Raw genomic sequence first — 19541 nt, forward strand, 5'->3', positions numbered from 1 at the left:
ATCTACTGTGCACATAGAGATCTATGATAGACACAGGGAGCTGCAGCCCCTGCTCTGCATAGATCACTACTTAGAAGACGACGAAGGACCTTGTAGTGACGTCATCACAGGGGAAAGCCAATCACAGAGCCGTAGTGATGTCATCACAGGTCATTTTCCAGAAGCAGCTAAGATATAGTTGTGAGGCTGTGAATCGAAAGCAGGAGGAGGGACTTACATAGAAGAACCAAGAGAGGAGGGCGTGAGCAGAGTATGACATGAAGGGTGCACGGGAACGCCCACGGTGCACGGAGGGCTCATTTACATATATGTTTAAAAGGTCATTCATGTAAACGGGGGTCTTTTAACAAACAAACAGCAGGACTTGAATAGCCTTTTTAAAGGCTATTCAGGCATATGTTTATCTAAAATAGCGAAAATCGAGTGATAGAGTCCCTTTAAAGACAAAAATGATAGTATAGGGCTGAAGTAAAGCTACTGCCTCTTATAACAACCTGTGCTGTTAGATACCGCTTGGTTGCTGTACCACGTGGCAGATTAGTTGTTTATGCAGCATTTGCATGAATTATTTTTATAAACCCCAGTCAGAAGAAAGATACGGCTAGAGACATTTCTGCAACAAACCTGCCTAGTGTGAACATCCCCTTTTCATGGCCTATTGCTCAAGGTAAAAGGGATGTCTAGGCTAAAAAGAAGAATAGGTTATCAATATCAGATTGGTGAGGGCCCCCGCTGATCAGCTTTTCTGGGCAGCTGATCCAAACATAATAAAGCAAGAAACAGACATTTCTGTTCTCTGTGTGGATACAGACCAGCTCCCACTCATTTGAATGGTACCCTTTAACTACAGTGACCCAGTTCTGCACACTACACAGAGAACAGAGCTGTCTGCTTCCTAGTCCATTCTCTGTGTAGCAGCTGCTGAAAAGGAGCAAAACAATGGGGGTGCTGGATGTCAGGTCACTAATATCAGCTCAACAAGGCTCTATCTTTTGGAGAAAAAAAAAAATCTATATTTTTACTAGGGATATAAGCATAAAGGACAAATGTTAGAACTATTAGTATATTTGTTATTTTGGCTCAACTTTACAATCCAAGTTCCATCCGCTTTGCACAAATACAATAAGGCAGCTGATAAGGTGAATATACACCACTGGTCAATTTCCTTACATTCATATAAGGAGATTAAGTAACAACTACAGGACTTTACAAAGCAAGAAGCTTGTTTTAGAATATTGCAGTTTTAATAGAGTAAATGCGCTACTTTGTGTACCCCCAGATAATGTAGAATAAAAACTTCCACTCTTATGTCGCAAATACAAACCCAGACTCAATATCCATGGAATGTTATAGAATATGCAATAGCAAGAGTCATTACCCGATATGGTACATTATAGTTCACATTGCCACAACAGAAAATTATTGATAAACAACATGGTAATATCTGCTTGTAAAAGCAGGACAGAGACACTACATGCATGGATAAGTGCTCATGCTATTTCAATGGTAGCTGGCTCCAGGTAGTAAAGAAAGAACAAGCCAATAAAATCTAACTGATCTTGTCCATGCTTCCCCTGCTATAGACATTGGGGCTAGTTCCACAGAGGAAGCAACAAAAAATAGAAGCCTGTAACAGGCAAATGAGCCAACACAAGGCACGGTGGTTGGTGGTGCTACAACTTTCTATTACTGAGAAGAGGATTGCAACTCTTTTGTTCACAAGAGCCTTTTGGCTGTAAAATCAAATATGAAAGCACAACAAGAATCTGCTTACAGCAGAAAAAAAGGCAAAATAGACTGGAAGTCTGAACTCCAAAACTTACAATCCATTTAAGATTGCCATACACTTAAGAAAGCTATCGGATAAATTGCTATTTCTTCTGCTTCCCCCATAAACAAGCTAAGGGGGAAAAAAATTGAACAAAAAAAACACCCCCAAAGCTCGATAGCAGCTGTTTGACATGGATCCAATATGGTAAAATCCAACATAATCCTGATCATTTTCCCTATTGCCCCACACCCAATAGCTGTTGTGGAGGAGAGTCGGAAGCGCCAAAAACATTAGGCTCTGTTCACACCGGTGTCATTTCCATTCCTCTGTTTCACTATCAAAGCAGAACAAAATAGAAACCCCAGATTTTTTGCAGGACAGACACGTACGGCACCTAAGGGACCCCCTTTCACTGTAATGAGGGTCATCAGAATTCTGTCACCAGCCTTGAATTTTAGAGACAAAATGGTTGTGCTATTCTGTCTAGCTATTTTAACATGGCAACCTTAAATGAATGCAGCGCTTATGCCATTACATAATTTGCTCATGATATGGGCAAACAACAGGAATCGGGAGCACTTATAAGTGGAGTACAGATGCGTTATTAATGCTATCTTTCAAGAAAAACCAAGGGCTGCTCCAAAGAGGGTAAAAACAAAAGTGTCATGTAAACAATGTCATAGTAAAATTCCAATTCAAGGGATTGTCTTTTTTAAAGTACATTGAACCAAGTCCACAATAAATCAGTTTGGGAGGATACAGAACCTCATTGTTTTCCTTAATATACAGTACTTTGAGATATACAAAATTAACACTGGGTGCAGCAGCATTTGAGGTTTGCAATGTTGCAATGGACTGTACAGAACAAAACATAACATGGTTACAACAGCATTGCTAGATCTACGCTGTAGCAGCAAAGTGAAGTGCCATAGTTATATAAAAAAAATTGGAATATACATAGAAAAATTTAAAAAAAAACAAAACTTAACTATCCTACTATGTTTTCATGCACATGACGCTCCTGTTTTTAACTTTTTTTTTTTTTTTTTTTTTACCTTTTACTTAGTTTTTCTCATAATAAAAAGGATAACTGTGTTTTAGTCTCTGGGCATATACTCCACGCCTGTTTTGAGGAGAAGGGCCTATATATGGCATAGAATATCCAAAGAAAAAAAAAAAATACCGGGCGTTTTGTCACTAAGGCAGCCAAGTACCTAAATAAGGGCTTCTGTTGCAAAGCTGAAGCGACGAGGTGGTATGGCAGATGCTTTTCTTGGTGAAATCATTATGTCAAGGTTGTAGCCAAGATGATTGCAAGAATTAGCAGCAAGACGGCTACACAGATGATTATGATGATCAATTTCTGGAAAGAAAAAAGAAAAAATATAGAGAAATGTTAGCACAGAAATCAAACTGAGCATACATGTTGATTAAACTTCCTACAAGGTTCAGTATAACCTAGGACACCAGTCTAGCATTGGGGCGTATGTTAGCGAACCAAAACAGACTAAAAATAGACACCAATGAAGCTGAAGGACCCCACTGACTGAAATGGGGTTGAATGTCTGTTCCTAAAAGCGATGGACGAAACAGTCGTGTTTGTAGGACTTTTTTATTCAATGATGTTTGACAGACATACTGTATCAATGAAGTCTCTGGAGATCAGAATACAAAGTTATATTTTTATGTAAACTACTATTTAATTTGTGTGTACAAAATGGGATGGCGCATTTCTGCTATTTTGCCATTTCTTTAACACCCGCCCCTGTAAATATATACATGTGTGGTATGTATGAACTCACATATTGCAGTTTTTTGGAAAGTACATTTTGTTTGCAGAAAGACTTCTTGAGCTGGCACTTTAGGGTCAAATTTGGATTTTTGTCCAATTTTTGCTTGTAATCTCTGCTGCAAAGTTGCATGAAGGTTGTATATATGAAATATTAAGTTGAGTTTTTATCTACGGTATGCTGTGCAATCTCAAAAAAAGTTAGATTTGGTATCACAGTCAAAGTTTGCTATGTACAGTACAGATTATTAACACATTAGTGAATATCAGCAAAATCTTGAAAAAAACAGCAAAATCTGAATGTATGATTTGAATGTGAGTTTTAAGTGCAAATATATGTTTTAGTGCATTTTTCAAAAAATTTGGTGTGTTTGTCACAAAGTTACATGATGGTGGAGCTGTTTTCATTACATGAAGGTGGATAATCCATTGAGATAATTTCCAGTTAGTCTACTTTCAAAAAATATATGGGGTTTAGGGGTTCACTTGCTTTCCATGGTGTGTAATCCTTAGATTTTATAGGCTGAGCTTCAAAGCAGATTTTTGTTCCTTCCAGTTCTGGTGACTTTCTGAAGACACGTGCATGCAGGTGTAAGCCTTAGTAATATGAGGAGGTTTGGTACATATAAGTTTTTGCTTCGTTTCAACTTCTAGCAACTAATACATTTATTAGCATTTTTTAGCATGATTTTTAATGTTTGGGAGAGCATGATTTTTTTTATGTTGCAATTTAGGTTTTATTTGTCCATCTCAAAGCTGTGAAGATTGCTCTTGCTACCGGGGTTGAAAAATTTCTGGAGACCCCTGGGAGTGAAAAGGGTTAAGACCACAAATATAAAGAAGGTCAAACGTAAAAAAAAAAATTCTGAAAAGTCCAATTCAAAGAAACAGTGGGAGGCATGTAACAGTTACTTTTTTTTTTTTTTTTTTTTTTTTTTATATCGCTGCTTTCAGTCCTGCACATATAGATATATGACACAAATGATCAATATACCACGTTTAAAATAAGCAAAAAAAAAATAAAAAATGAGTGATTTTTACATTATCAGTGCGAGTTTATATAGGGATGTGGACCCTTCACCAGTGGTAATGCAAAGCACTCACAGGAAACAAACTCCAATAATGCTGTTATATACAAGAGCATCTACAACAGGACGTCTTTATCTACTGAGGTGTCATTAATTCTTATTAATATTTCACCGAAACCCAATGTGTACAAACTGTGCTGACACTTACATAGCGTGCTCTGCACCTGTAATGTTCTCTTTATACAATTAACCTGGTTTACCAACAAACAACTTTAAACTGTCCCAATAACATAATACAGGTGTATAGGTACCCCTTTACACAAACCAATGCCATGTCCATTTCCAAGTTGATGGTATAATAAGAGAACATAAAAAGTAAACAAAAGGGTTACTTACTGCCTCATGGGCAGATGGTAATTTATAAAGGTAACCAAGGGGTCATCGGAGGCCCACTGACAACCCGATGATCAAGGCTATTATGCCAGTCACAATAGATGCTAAAATTACAACGATCCATATTTTCTGTAGGTAAAGAAAAATGTTAATAAAAATAAATCAGAAGCATACAAACCCTATACGTGTGCTTCACATGCAACCACTGAGTAAATACAACTGAAGAAAAGAAGAAAAAAAGAAAAAAAAAAAAAAGAAAAAAGGTGAAGAAAAGAAGTCCAATGCTCTACACAAGAAGATTACTAACTCACCCTTCGTGATTTGCTCTGATATTTCACAGCCTTCTTGGTTTCTTCTTTGGCATGTTCAATGTAATCAGCAGCATTTTCAACATTCTTCTCAATATTGTTTATCATTTCACCCTAAGAGATAAAAGTTCAGATATAAAGAAAATTGCAAACAAACAAGACTTAAATGGCTTTTCTGAGACTTAGAATAGTTCATCAACGGAAGATAAGTGGCGGTCTGACAAGCAGAACCCCTTGCATATCAGCTGCTTGATAAGGTAGCAGTGCTCTGTAAATGCTGCTTTCACTTCACAGGTCATGTCATATTCATTGGTCACATAGCCTTGTTTGCAGCTCAGTCACATTAGGTAAATAGGGCTGAGGAAAGATACCAAGAAAGCTGCTATACAACATACAGCAAAGTACCGTATTTTTCGGACTATAAGACGCACCTAGGTTTTAGAGGAGGAAAATAGGGAAAAAAAATTTTGAAGCAAAAAAAAAAAAAAAGGTAAAATATTTAATATATGGGAGTTGTAGTTTTGCAACAGCTGCAAGGCCACATTGACAGGTGACCCTGCAGCTGTACGGAGATCCAGAGCGCGTTTGTGTGGCCAGATGTACTTTTTAGTTATACCATTTTGGGGAATGTCTATTGCTTAGATCACTTTTTATTTAAATCAGATGCTAAATGGTGAAAAAAAAAACACGACGGTTTGAAAAATATCAGTAGACCGGGCATTTTCGGACACTGGGATTCCTAATGTGTATGTGTTTCACAGAAATGTTCTACTTTTATATGTATTCTAGGGAAAGGAGGTGATTTAGAAGTTTTATTTATTTTATTTTTTTAAAGCTTTTTTTTTTTTCTTCACTATTTTATTGCCTCTTCCCCCTAGGTGGCTTGAACCTGCAGTCATTTGATTGCAATTCCATAGACGGCAATAGAAGTGTATTGCCGTCTATGGGATATTCTCTACACTACTATTACAGCTGGTCATAGACCAACCGCAATAGTAATATAGCAGTGACAGGCCTGGGAGCCTTCAGTTGGCTCCCGGCTGTCACCAGAACAGGTCAGCTCCTGTGACCTCGCCGCGCAGGAGCTGGCCTGCAACTTTAAAGGTATGCGGGTGTATTCTACACCTTGGAGGGAAGGTTGAGTTTTAATGCCCGCAATTAGAATATATTCTAATTGCGGGCATTAGCTTTGGGCCTCCGCGTATAGGGCAGACCTGTTTGCTATGGCGACCGCTCTGCAGCAGAGCGGCCAACACTATTCTTACAGACCCAGCATCCTGGCAATAGAACAACGGATGCCAGGAAGGGGGTTTTAGACGCCGGCACAGGTGCCGGGCCTGCAGCATTGCCACACTCCTGTCGCTGCCCAGCACCTGTGTCGGCATCTAAAACTCCCTTCCCAACATCCGCCGTTCCACATTCGGACTATAAGATGCACCCTCATTTTCCCCCCAGATTTGGGGGAAAAAAGTGCGTCTTATAGTCCGGAAAATACGATACTTTGTTTTCAGTGAAGAGACCAGAGAGCCCATCCTAATGCTGCAGTCTCCTCAAGCAGCTTATCAACAGGGGTGGCCTGGGTGTTGGACGCCCACCAACCTTCAATTGATGAGGTCATGTTCACTACACAACATAATTCTGACAACTAACAGAATAAATTAGTAGTCTCAAATTGACATAGACTCTGATTTCCAGAACTTTATGATATCAATGACGATCTGTAAAAAATTTGAATACAAGTGATCCATGCATACAAATGAGGGGGTCAACCAAACATACAGTAAATAGAAACATGCTTTATGGCTCTTGGATGTGCTAGAATGAAAATGCAAAATGTAAATGCCGACAGACGACAACGTGAATCTTTTACCTCAATTTCTGTCCTTGTCAAGATACAACCAGCAGCAAATAATAGAGCAGTAGACAACATGTTAAAAAAGGTTTGGTTGATGCAGCCATCTTTCTGGTGATGCGTTCTATTATAATTTTTTTTTTCGTTATATACATACAGATAATTTTGATGCATATTGTTTGTATGTATATCTACTTTTTTTATGCCTAAAATAACTGAAAACAATAAAAAAAATCTGTATCTCTAACTAAACAACCTGCTAAAGTTTTCCTGAGCAATTAGTTCAACTCTCATTTTTCAGAGGCAGTGACTTAACCTGCTGCTATGGTCAACTCCTTCGCTTTACCACAGCAAATATGTAAATGAACAGTCATCATAACCAAAAAACAGGAATTACCTGAGTCTCCACCAACATTGCTATGTCCATAAACATGTCATGTAACTCCCGTATGCTTGATTCCAGCTTCATGATATCCTTATGCCTTGCTTCAATCTCATTCAAAGCTTGCCGTGTGATTTGGGAATCTGAAATAATCTAAATAGGGGAAAAAAAAAACACTTGAAGCTCCGTCACAGACTTTTACCCTGCGTGTCACCTGGACTTTGCTAAACAGTCATAATACTTACATCTGAAGTGAAGATTGATGGGTTCCCACTCTCCAGCATCTCTTCCAGTTCTTCATCGGTGGTAGTCTTTCCAGCTGCAAATACAAAGCTTTAACATTCAAACCTCAAGAACGGACGCCACCCCCCAAAAAACACAAAAGCATAAACCGGTAACAGAAGCAGTATAATAGCAGTGTTTTGCTCATCACAATAGGCTGCTTTATTTAAGAGTATCATATGAAAATGAAAGATCCACTTGGCTATTTTATCAAATAAAATAATTTTGTGTCATTTAGTTTATAGTTGCTAATATGGAAAACACCTAAATATAGCGGTGTCCCTTCACCTATCCAGGAGGCCTACTGTGATGCCAAATCTGTTATAAAAGAGTTTAACATGAGAGTTGGACTGTGATATATATGCTGATATGATTTGGAGCAGGATTTCCGAGTAAAAAGATAAGAGTAAAGCTAGGACCACATTGGATCTTTGGCCAGAACATCTTTCGCAAGGTCGTAGATTGCAGGCTATTGCTTTGTTAATCTAATGGAGTAAATGTGGTTGTGTCGCCTGTTGCTGTGATAGGGATGTAAAACCAACATGTAGGTTTTTACTGTCTGCTTGAAAAGTCGGACATCTTTGGGAACAGACAGTTAAGGACAGACACGGACAGTAAAAACGCACCCGATGTCCATTTAAATCAATGCAAAATGTCACGGAAACAGCTAGTGTCCGCACAAGATTTTGAACGGACATTAGCAGCGGACACTAGCTGTCGGACACCGACGGTAGTGTGAAAGCCCCCTAATTTATCACGCACATAAGTACATGTTATAAGGAGGAAGGCTCACTTCTCAGCAACCTGTAGTTCCATGGTCCCCAGCTGTAGAATCTATATGAATGCTTAACAACTCTTCACTCATCAAAAATTACAAACAGTAAGATGGTTACCAATAGGAGAAGTTGTAGGCTACAGTAGTAACTGTGTAGTAACTATCCTGAAACAGTCACAGCTAGTTTCTTCATAATAAACACAAAAAACAAATTAGTAGATGGAATACACTAGCCTTTAGCATTAACATTTTACATATGCATGGCTATCTTTGCACTTTTCTGTACTTGAAGTAATGCTATGAATGAATAAGCTTAAACGCTCAAAAATACATAATAAAAAAACCTCAGTATTGTAATAATGTAAAAGGCAGGGCAGTTACCCAAATATTCCCAACAAATACGGTTTCTTTAACCATTTTGTCAATGAGTTAGGTTACCACATACTTATTTCCAGCTGACGTTGTATCCGGCCTTTACTTCGCTCTCGAAACTGAATCTGGGTTTCATTATATGCAATCATAACTTCCCCAAATTTTCTGGACAACACTGTATGCTGAAAAAAAACAAACATAAATTTTCATGATGTGATACAAACTAAAGAGGGTCAAGAAACAGCATGGGGACATGCATGTTTGTGCCAAAATCATCATGATGACGAAGAGCACAAAGAATACCTTTATGCTGACCATACCACTAAGGTGCAATCTTCACCTACTGTTACTTTTTCCCACACCCTTTAGAAAACAATATCAGGAGACGAGACTTGAGAATATTTGTGAATAATTCAGAAAGACATCCAGGTTTAATGCTAGGATAGATGCCATTTTCAGACATTTAAGGTATGGGTGTGAGGTGTATGGGCCAGAAGGCTGCCTTGCTTGTGGAACCTTCAGTTACCTAGATTATACATCAATAGGTATAAAGAGGATACCTGGTTAAAAGCGGTCTTTAAGAAATGTGGTTTACCCAGATATAATATATGTAAATTTGCAGACAAGCAAAAAACTTTCACTGAAAGCAATGTGGTTTATCGTATTAGATCTTTCAGTAACTGTAATAGCAGTTTATGTTGTCACTATCATGTAACCTTCACCATGTGGGTTGCACCTACCCTCAAACTGAAGGTTAGACTAGGAGAACATGTATCTGGTGCACAGCCGATTGAAATACAGGTAAAATGTTCCAGGTAATGTCACTAGTTTAAGGGCAAGGAGTTTACTATATATCAAATATGATGTGGTTTACTGAATGGTGTATTCAGTTCTGTCTATTTGGCGTATAACACACCCTTTAGGGAGTGGTTCAATAACATTTATTTTTTTTTCCCATGTATACTAGTTATGGATCAAAACCCTGGAATGGGTTTGAAACAGGTCAGCACTTTTGGGATTTTATGGATATGGACTCCATTTTGGTTTTGATGTGATTTTTCAATAACGCCTGAGTGTATTTACAAGAGCAAAGTGCTTCTATTGTAGTTAATACTGCTACTAACACTGCTAAAGAGATGCAGGGTAATTTCAAACACCCCTCTTCCCCTAAAAAGGGTCTTTTAGTCAGTCATACACCACGTGCTAATGAATCATTAACTACTGTCAGTCCCCCCTTTCCCCTTGTACTTGGTGCCTCCTACTAAGGACATTGGCTGATGTGTGACATGCCACTCAGTAATGAAGATGAAAGCAGGCCCAATGGTCACAATTAATTTACATTTTCCTTAAAAAGCCAGTTGGAAGTAGCAGTGTTGTGAATCAGACCCACCACAACATAGATGTGTCACTTGTGTCTCCTGTCTCTGGCAAAAACGGTGTTGGCAGGAAGATAAAGAAGAAGTTAGTTGAATAAGTAAAAATCCCTCTTTGAACTGTGCTATGGTAGTACGAATATTATCATCGGTTTTGGGTAAGGCTAAGGCCACACACTTTGTTTGCTGTGGCTTTTTGAGCCAAAGCCAGAAGTGGATTGTGAAAAAGGGAGAAGTATAAGAGCCTCCTATATATTCCCCATTTCTTTTGTAGCCACTCTTGGTTTTGTAAAATCCAGGTAGGGCCCTCTAACAATAGGTCACTATGTAAGTCTACGTTCATGTCTCCACTGAGACTCACAGTGTCCGCCTGAAAATCTGTGTAGGAAATATCCTGCACAGAGGACTTTTTCTTTTGCTGGTTTCAGTTTTAAATGTTGGCCACCCAACAAACCCCATTATCGTCAATGGGGTCTGTCAGACCAGAACAACGGAGAGGTGACTCTAGTGTGAACATAAGGTTAGTCTATTGTACTTGTTTGTATGGTTTGTTTTTTTTTTTTTTTTTTTTTTATATGTAAGATCCTCTTCAAATGTGGAGCACCATGGAATCAAAACAAAACATCAAAATGAAGAATAACAAGGTTAAAATGTCCTTGTTCACTCTTTCTGGATTATGCCTGTTACTCTCCTCCTTCAGCTAATGTACAGTTACAGTCTGATTGTAATGTTGTCTGCCACTCACTGGTCAATGTGAACGTTACATGGGAAATATTCACCTTTAACCAGTAGATGGCAGAGAACATTATTTAGTATTACAGGCAAGACTGGTTATTGGAAAGAGAAGGAGAGAAGAACTTTACAGTTCCAGCATCTTCCCTTCACTGCGGACTATATTAGCCTTTCCTGCTGTTTCCACCCACTCTGTGAAAGAAATCCAGCAGAGAAGGGAAATGTTTGGGTGTATATGTCACAGTATATATACTTATTTGCGTGTCATAGTGTAGATATGTATGTGTATGTACATGCTGTTTGTACATGCTGGTGTATATATGTCAGTATGTATGCAAGTGTTTTATGTACATATACATGTACTGTTAGTATGTACAAGTCCACATTCGTGGTTTTCCTTATTGTGTGTACAATACTAGACCCCAGATCTCTCAAATCAACCCAGGAAATTGAAAGGGCTCTCAAAAATGTGGAAATATTAAAAAAACAAAAACCCAACAACAATGGTCAGCCTTACCTGAGATTTCCTTATTCGTAAATTCACGGAAGACCTGTTGGCATTCTCATCTTGGTCAATTGTTTGCTCAATAGCTATGCAAAGAAATATACATATTTTATTCTTTCAGAATCGATACCAAATATCAATCTATGATTTGACAGGTTTAATGACAAACATGAGGAACAAAACTAGTCCATCATCTCCAAAAGTACAAGATTCTTTATTTTTCTTAAATCAGATACATTAAACAGATTTTTCCACTAGTAACACTTCTCACATCCCCACAGGATACGAAGAGTATCTGGTTTCTATGTATATGACTGCAGGGACCCCCTCCAGACTGTGATCTCACTGCAGTCAGTGGTTAGTGAAGAAAGTGGAGTAACAGACATGTCACACTTATAGATGTGTCTGATTTAACAAACATAATGCGACTTTTCATAAATTTTGAGGCTAATTACGTCAGCACACATTTCAGTAGATGGACTTTAAAAATCTCCCCTAGTGACAAATCTCCCCTAGTGTGTTTCATATATACTATAAACACTGCAGAGGCAACATGCCAAGCCAATTCTGTCAGAATTATGACGCAATTTGCACTAAAAAAAAAATTCTAACATGCTTTAGACCACATTTACCAAATTTTTAAAACATTTATCAAATAGTTATGACCTAAGATGTAAAAAGGAGTGCCAAAAACTTCCAAAATGTTGGCGAATGTTTCTGGCGGAAACATAACCAACTATTAGGTATTAGGAGGTGTGACCTCAGACTAGACAATGTAATATTGCAAAAGATGTAGCAAACAGCATTAAGAAACTTTAAGAAATCTGGGGCAGTTTAAGACTGTCTAGAGAATGTTCCCCAAACACCACCCAATGCAATACAAAAAAAAAAACAAAAAAAAAACCAAAAAACAACAGCAGCTACACTTTAAGCTCTGTTTAATATTACCGTAAGTTCCTGGATGAATATTATACAGTGTAGTATTTTTTTTAAAAGGGCATTGTCATGTCGACTATCAACAAATCTAGTATTAATGAATTTGAGAAACTTCAAAATTTGCCTCTCTATCCATATACGGTGGAGGGGCCTGTGGAAATGTTTGCTCATTCAGGTCAGGCAAAATGTTGAATGAAAGGTCCTAGCTCTCAGTATCACTGTAACTAAGGTGCCTAGCCCAACCCGTGGCTAACAACCCCGTTGCACGTTCAAACCCTCAACACTTCCTGCCGCCTCCAACTCAAGAACATCCATTCAGTCCGCTCCTTCCTCAACCCAGAAACTGCTAAGACAATAGTCCATAATAGTCATAATCTCCCGCTTAGATTACTGCAACATCCTTCTCCATGGACTCCCAGAAAACACCCTCAACCCCTCCAGACAACCTTAAACTGTGCTACTCACTTATTTCAGCTTGCCCCCCGTTCTTCATCAGCTGCTCCCCTCTGCTATTCCCTTCATTGGCTACCCGTTGCCCAGTGAATTGAGTTCAAGTTACTAACGTTAACCTACAAAGTCATCCTATCCTATCCCCTCCATATATCTCTGACCTAATTTCCCACTACCTGCCCACACGTAACCTCAGATCCTCCAAAGACCACCTACTCCGCTCTGCTCACATCCGCTCCTCACAGAACAGTCTCCAAGATTTCTCCCGTGCATCCCCCATACTCTGGAACTCCTTACCAAGAAACATAAAACTGAGCCCATCAATCACAGGCTTCAAGAAGGCCCTGAAGACTCACCTATTCAGGAAGGCCTACTACCCCCAATAAGGGGATTTTTGTGTACTCACTTGTCAAATCCTTTTCTCGTTGTTCCACTGGGGGACACAGCACCTTGGGTATAGACCTGATCACACCACCATCTGAACAGTCTCCCCCATCACCTTCTGTCTCTATCCTTCCTCCCTCATATTATTATTATTATTGTTTATTTATATAGCACCATTAATTCCATGGTGCTTTACCTTTGAGGGTTACTTACAATTTGGGGGATACATACAATGCACAAAATATACAGGTAGATATAATACTAAGAATGACCGACTGGCACAATGGGGTAGAGGGCCCTGCCCGCGAGGGCTTACAATCTATGGGGGAAGGGGGTAGAGACAGAAGGAGAGGGGGAGACTGTACAGATGGCAGTGCGGTGATAGTGTTATTGAAGGTTGTAGGCCTTCCTGAATAGGTGAGTCTTCTTGGCCTTCTTGAAGCCTGTGATTGTGGGGGGGTCAGTCTTACGTGTCTTGGTAAGGAGTTCCAGAGTATGGGGGATGCACAGGAGAAATCTTGGAGACGGTTGTGTGAGGAGCGGATGAGAGCAGAGCGGAGTAGGAGGTCATTGGAGGATCTGAGGTTACGTGTGGGCAGGTAGCGGGAGATTAGGTCAGAGATATATGGAGGGGACAGGTTGTGGATGGTTTTGTATGTTAGCGTTAGTAGCTTGAATTCAATTCGCTGGGCTATGGATAGCCAGTGGAGGGCCTGGCAGAGGGGAGCAGCTGATGAAGATCAGGGGGGTGAGGTGAATTAAATGAGCAGCGTAGTTTAAGGTGGACTGGAGGGGGGAGAGGGTGTTAGCTGGGAGTCCATGGAGAAGGGTGTTGCAGTAGTCTAGACGGGAGATTATGATCATAGATTGTAAGCCCTCGCGGGCAGGGCCCTCTACCCCACTGTGCCAGTCGGTCACTGTTAGTATTATATCTGTTTGTATATTTTGTGTACTGTATGTAACCACCAAATGTAAAGCACCATGGGATTAATGAAGCTATATAAATAAATAATAATAATAGCACTGACTCTCCTGCAGCATACTTATTATTGTGTGCCTCCTAATAAATTGGTGTATTTAATAACAGATTTAACAGTTGCAGATGGACCTGGGGATTCTGGGAAGATTCCTATAAGGGTCCTATATGAGTCACATAATTGGAACCAGCTCTCCTCCCCCCTCCTTCTATTTACACAGAAAATCACTTACGCTATGGGGTTTGATTGTCTACAGTAATGTTGGCCCCTATGGCACAGATAATTACTTGTGCGAACAGGAGAGGAGAAGAGACATGGGGGACGGGGTCTGTTTGTAACTACATAACTTGAGATTAGAACCCACCTAGAACCCCCAGATCCCACTGCAACAAACACCAGGACTACTTAAGTTGATTTCCAGTAACAGAAAGACAGAATAGACACTAATGATAGATCTGTTAAATGAAACACACCAATGGAGCCAGGTAGATCCTGCTGACTGTACTGGTGTCAATCAGGTATTGATGTCTCTTTAATTTTGCTGGACAAAAAAAGTTCTCCATGCTTGTTGGAGTCTAGCACAGTGTTTACCATAGCCTTAATAAAACTGTCCCATGCCTCAGATGCACTTACCCTTTAATTTTGTTCGAACTTTATTGGCAATACTCTTTATTTCTTTGTTAAGACTTTCAAGTTCATCCTTTGTTCCTGAAACAAAAGAACAAAAGGATATTAGTAATATCAATGACAGAAGAATTACCAATAAGTTTACCATGAAATAAACCAAATCCTCTTCATTCAACATACAATACCAGAATTCCTCAAAATCTTAGCCATATATGTGAAAAAGAAAAAAACAGCTCCCAGAAAACAAAAAAGCTCAAACAGAAAAAAACCTGCTTCAGCAATTTCAGAAGACACAAAGAAACAGCAACAGCATTAGTTTCGCATGATGAGTAAATTTGCTGTGTGTGCTGTATGTGCAAGGGAAAGGGTAAAAAAAAAAAAACAACACACAATGGACTAAAATAAACTGGAATTAAAGTGGAATATATTAAAACAATACACAGTTTAAAATATTTTGAGAAAGGGGGGGGGGGGAGTTTGTAATTAAATTTCAGTCCCTGAAAACGGAGCATTATTAACTGATCATCTGCTATAAACATCACCTATGCACAGAATCGCTGGGGGACTGACCACCAGAACCTCCCACTGACCTTAAGAACCAAGTTCTCGAGTCTCCCAATGGAATGGTGTGATGGTTACACGTGCACTATACCTCCATTCACTGGCTAAAGGACTGAGATAGCCAAGTACACTGATCTGCTATCTCCAACAGTACCATAGATAGTGTCTTGGTGTGATGTGTGACCATCACTGCATTATGAAAAAGGCCTTTAGGAATCCTCATTCTTGTTACCAGTGGGGAGACACTACCATTATTATCATCCATTGCTCTCATTCATCAAAGGATAAGAGCAACAGACATTAGCAGCAGTAGAGTGAGCTCCCCTCCATCTGTTGCCATCGGCACTAAAGTAAAAATATGATGGAAGCTTTCTATTGTCATGTGTGTTTACTTTTGTAGCAGAAGAAAAAGTCCTGTATGCACAACCTTTTCTTCTGTCCGGAAATTGACAAACACAATGGAATAAAGACTCCATCACCTTTTTTTTTTCTTTAGAACGGATGCAGATGGATGAGAGATAGAGGGTCCATCTACATCAGTCATTGTATTGTTGTTACTCTCATATGACAGATGAGAGCACTGGACTTTAAAGGGATTCTATCATTGGGAAAACTCATTTTTAACTAAGCATATATTTGCATGGCCTTTAGAAGGGTTAAGGGGGTGATGGAAAGTTGCTGTAGAGGTTTTCTGGAGAGCAATGTCAAGAATATATTTGACGAGGGCTGACAAAATCTGGTTACTGTTATTCTTCAAGCTTTATTCTGCAATTTCCTGTTCCTGTTAATATCCTATTTTCAAATCCTCTTTGGCCTTCCTCTTTATTTCTATAAACTATCCTTGGGTAATAATACATAGTATGTTGCCTTAAAGAGGTTTGCTGGAAATAATGGTGACCGTTGATAGCTAATCAGTGCGGGTCCAACACCCAAGATGCCTAGAAATCATCTGACTGAAGGACTAGTGGTGTCAGCGAGAACTACTTCCTCTTTACAAGGCAGCAAAGTCACATTGATTAGTCACACGGCCATAATGCCATGTTTGGTTAAGGGAAGACATTTTCAAATACCTTGTATGCCATTCTAGAAAAAAGAAAAAAAAAGTCTAAATGGAAGCCATCATGGGTAAAAACGGTTAAAGGGGTTGTGTAGGACTTCTCAGGAAGTGACATCACGTTCATTGGTCACATGGCCATGCTGAAGCTCAGTCACATTCATCTTAACCTACTCCGGCTGCAGGCTTTTTTCGATTTTCATTTTTGACTCTCCAGCTTTCAAACTCTAAGTTTTTTTTTTTTTTTTTTTTTTTTTTAACAGGGCCATATAATGGCTTAAAGTTTGTGGGACAAATTGTTCTTCGTAATTTTAGCATTTATTATCCTATACAATGTTTTGGGATGCTGGAAACAAATTCAGGATGGGGTGGAATTGGAGAAAAACTGTGTTTTTGTGACTTTCAAGGGCTTTTTTACAGTGTTCACTGTGAAGCCAAAATGACGTCACCTGTATTCTATGGGTTGCTACAATTCCAGAGATACCAAATTTATATAGTCTTTTTAACCCTTAAAATAAATCAAAACTTTGCAGAAAACCCCCCCCCCCAAAAAAAAAAAAAAAATCATAAAGACTGGAATGCATAAGAAGTTTTTTTTTTTTTTTTTTTTTTTTTTAGTGGGGCTCGATATAGGTTTGATTTATACCAACCACAGGAATGTCTATTGCTTTGACCGCTTTTTATCCAAATTTTTATGGGACATGAAATTGCGAAAAATCGCCAGTTAGGCTTTTGATTTTTTTTCCCTTCACTATGATGTTGATTGTATGGGAAAAATATTTTTATATAAGATTGTAGAACATGCGTTTTCAGAATGTTCTAAGGAAAGAGGGGCGATTCGAGTATTTAATGCATTTTATTTTTTACTGTAATTATTAGAGCCCCTAGCGGTCTTGAAACCCAGCCAGTCTGATCACTAATGCATTGCACAATGACAGCACTTATATTACAGGCTGCATAGAGCAACCTGTAATACATATGAATGCCAGAAACGCTCTAAGTTGTGATGGCAACAGATTGGCTATTCTAATCTTACCTTCTATTTTCTTCTGCTCCCCGCCGTTTCTGTAAAAATCTGGTTCCCCCTGTGCTCCAAGCACACCCGCATCATCACCTCTCGTAGTTCATTCTCTTCAAGCCCCCCTGCATCTTTTCCTGATCTTCTGCCTTGTGTAGGCATCTAACGAAGTGCTATACGCCGACTGCACATGCTCCGTCCGCCATTTTGCAGTGGTCTGTTACACACTCGCAAAATGGTGTACAGAGTATGCACAGTCGGCTCTGCCCGAAGCGGCAGAGTCAATTGCGCATGCGCGGGATTTCAACAGCGTATAGCGCATCGTAGGATGCAAGATCAGCAGAAGATGCAGGGAGGAACTTGAAGAGAATGCACTAAGGGGCATCAAGAGGTGAGGATGCCCTCTGATCTTAATTTGCATATCACAAGAACCAGATTTTTACAAAAATGGCGGGGAGCAAAAGAGAATGGAAGTTAGGAGTAGAATAGCCTTTTGCTATTCTAACATGCCATTACTTCAAAAGGTCATTCTCTAATGATAGAATCCCTTTAATGCCTGCGTATAGCGCAGGCAGTGAATGAAGGCATTAGTGCCGGGTTTAATATCCAACATCTGCCATGGTATTATGGCAGATGTCAAGAAAGGGTAAATGAGATGGAGCCGTGACTCTGCCATGTGACCAACAAACATGGTCACTTCCTAAGAAGAAAGCATGTTTATGAAGTCTTGCACAACCCCTTTAACAATCCTGACACAGAAATACTTAAAAAAAAAAAAAAAAAATAGGCCTTGTACTCAACAAGAACAGAACCCCCCCCCTCCCCAAAAAAACCAAAACAGTAATTCTGGGTTCACACCAATGGAGTCTGCCAGATTATGTGGGTAACTGCTCTTGTAGTGGTCTGGCTCTCAGTCGCTCGGGTCCCCTGATGGACCCAAACGACAGAGACCATGCTAGTGTGAACCTGGAGTCAGCTTCCATGATCCCACTAGTGATGACCTCCTGTAGCCATCTTTTACATCTGTTACTATGCAGGGGATATGGGTATTACAAAAAAAAAAAAAAAAAAAAAAAAAAGGGAATTCCACCCATTAAAGACTATGGACTCCTTTACACAGCTGATGAATTTAGCAAATTGGTACCTAATGCAACTGTATGAATTCCTCAATAGGCGAAGCTCCACCAATTACAAAGTAGATGTCATTTTTTCTCTAGCCCTCACCTCATTTTTCAAGGGCACCATTTTCACAGATACTGCAAAGATTTTAATCTTTTGAGGGACTTGTGAAAACAGGCAAAAAGTGAACAGGAATAGAGTAGAAATAAATCCTATTTTTTGATGGCCCTTTACATTAGATCATTGAAAGAATTGGTCATGTGAATGACTACATTCACGATTTTGAAGGCAAGGGTGGTCACACCAAATATGGATGGAATTTAGATTTGCATTTTGAACACTCACATTTTGCTAATTGGCAAAAATAAACGATTAGCACAGTATTTTTGAAAATATTCTTAAATCAAAGGTTTTCATAGTCTTTAGGAGATGAATCTGCATAGAATTTTGGAGATAAAAAGTTCATGATGGTAGAAGATGTAGATTCAATGTAAACCATGAGTATTGCAAAGTCTTACTTTCTTCTGGGTTTGGTGCTGATAAAATGGTGCTGTGCTTCTTTTTCACCTCCTCTACATTTTCAGATATTTTAGCAATGTGGTTCCTTATTTCTTCTACCTAAGCAAGGAACACATAACTCAAAATGAATGAATTATTACAGTATTACAGTACTCTGATCAGGAAGGAGGCCAATCCAAAAGCTGAAGCAAATCACAAAAATACCTGGAATCATATATACATGGTTAATATACACTAAAACCAGTATGATAGGTGCCTGACTTTTTGAAGGGGTATTTCCATCTAAGATATTGATGGCATATCCATGAATTTTGCCATAAACAGCCCACAGATG

At 39.1% G+C, this 19541-nt stretch overlaps 1 protein-coding gene across 1 annotated transcript in view; it reads right to left on the reverse strand.

Annotated features, from left to right (window-relative positions):
- Positions 1-2474: 2474 nt before the first annotated feature.
- STX2 (syntaxin 2) overlaps positions 2475-19541 on the reverse strand; it is a 55300-nt gene continuing 38233 nt past the window's right edge. The window contains exons 3-10 of the mRNA XM_075275046.1: positions 19207-19306; positions 14943-15017; positions 11575-11648; positions 9026-9134; positions 7769-7842; positions 7539-7676; positions 5293-5403; positions 2475-3134 (exon numbers count right to left, since the gene is read on the reverse strand). Coding sequence (XP_075131147.1) covers positions 3057-3134; positions 5293-5403; positions 7539-7676; positions 7769-7842; positions 9026-9134; positions 11575-11648; positions 14943-15017; positions 19207-19306 — 759 coding nt within the window. The 3' untranslated portion in view covers positions 2475-3056. The remainder of the gene's footprint in view (positions 3135-5292; positions 5404-7538; positions 7677-7768; positions 7843-9025; positions 9135-11574; positions 11649-14942; positions 15018-19206; positions 19307-19541) is intronic.

The sequence above is a fragment of the Leptodactylus fuscus genome, chromosome 1 (genome assembly GCF_031893055.1).
Source record: "Leptodactylus fuscus isolate aLepFus1 chromosome 1, aLepFus1.hap2, whole genome shotgun sequence".
Taxonomy (NCBI): domain Eukaryota; kingdom Metazoa; phylum Chordata; class Amphibia; order Anura; family Leptodactylidae; genus Leptodactylus; species Leptodactylus fuscus.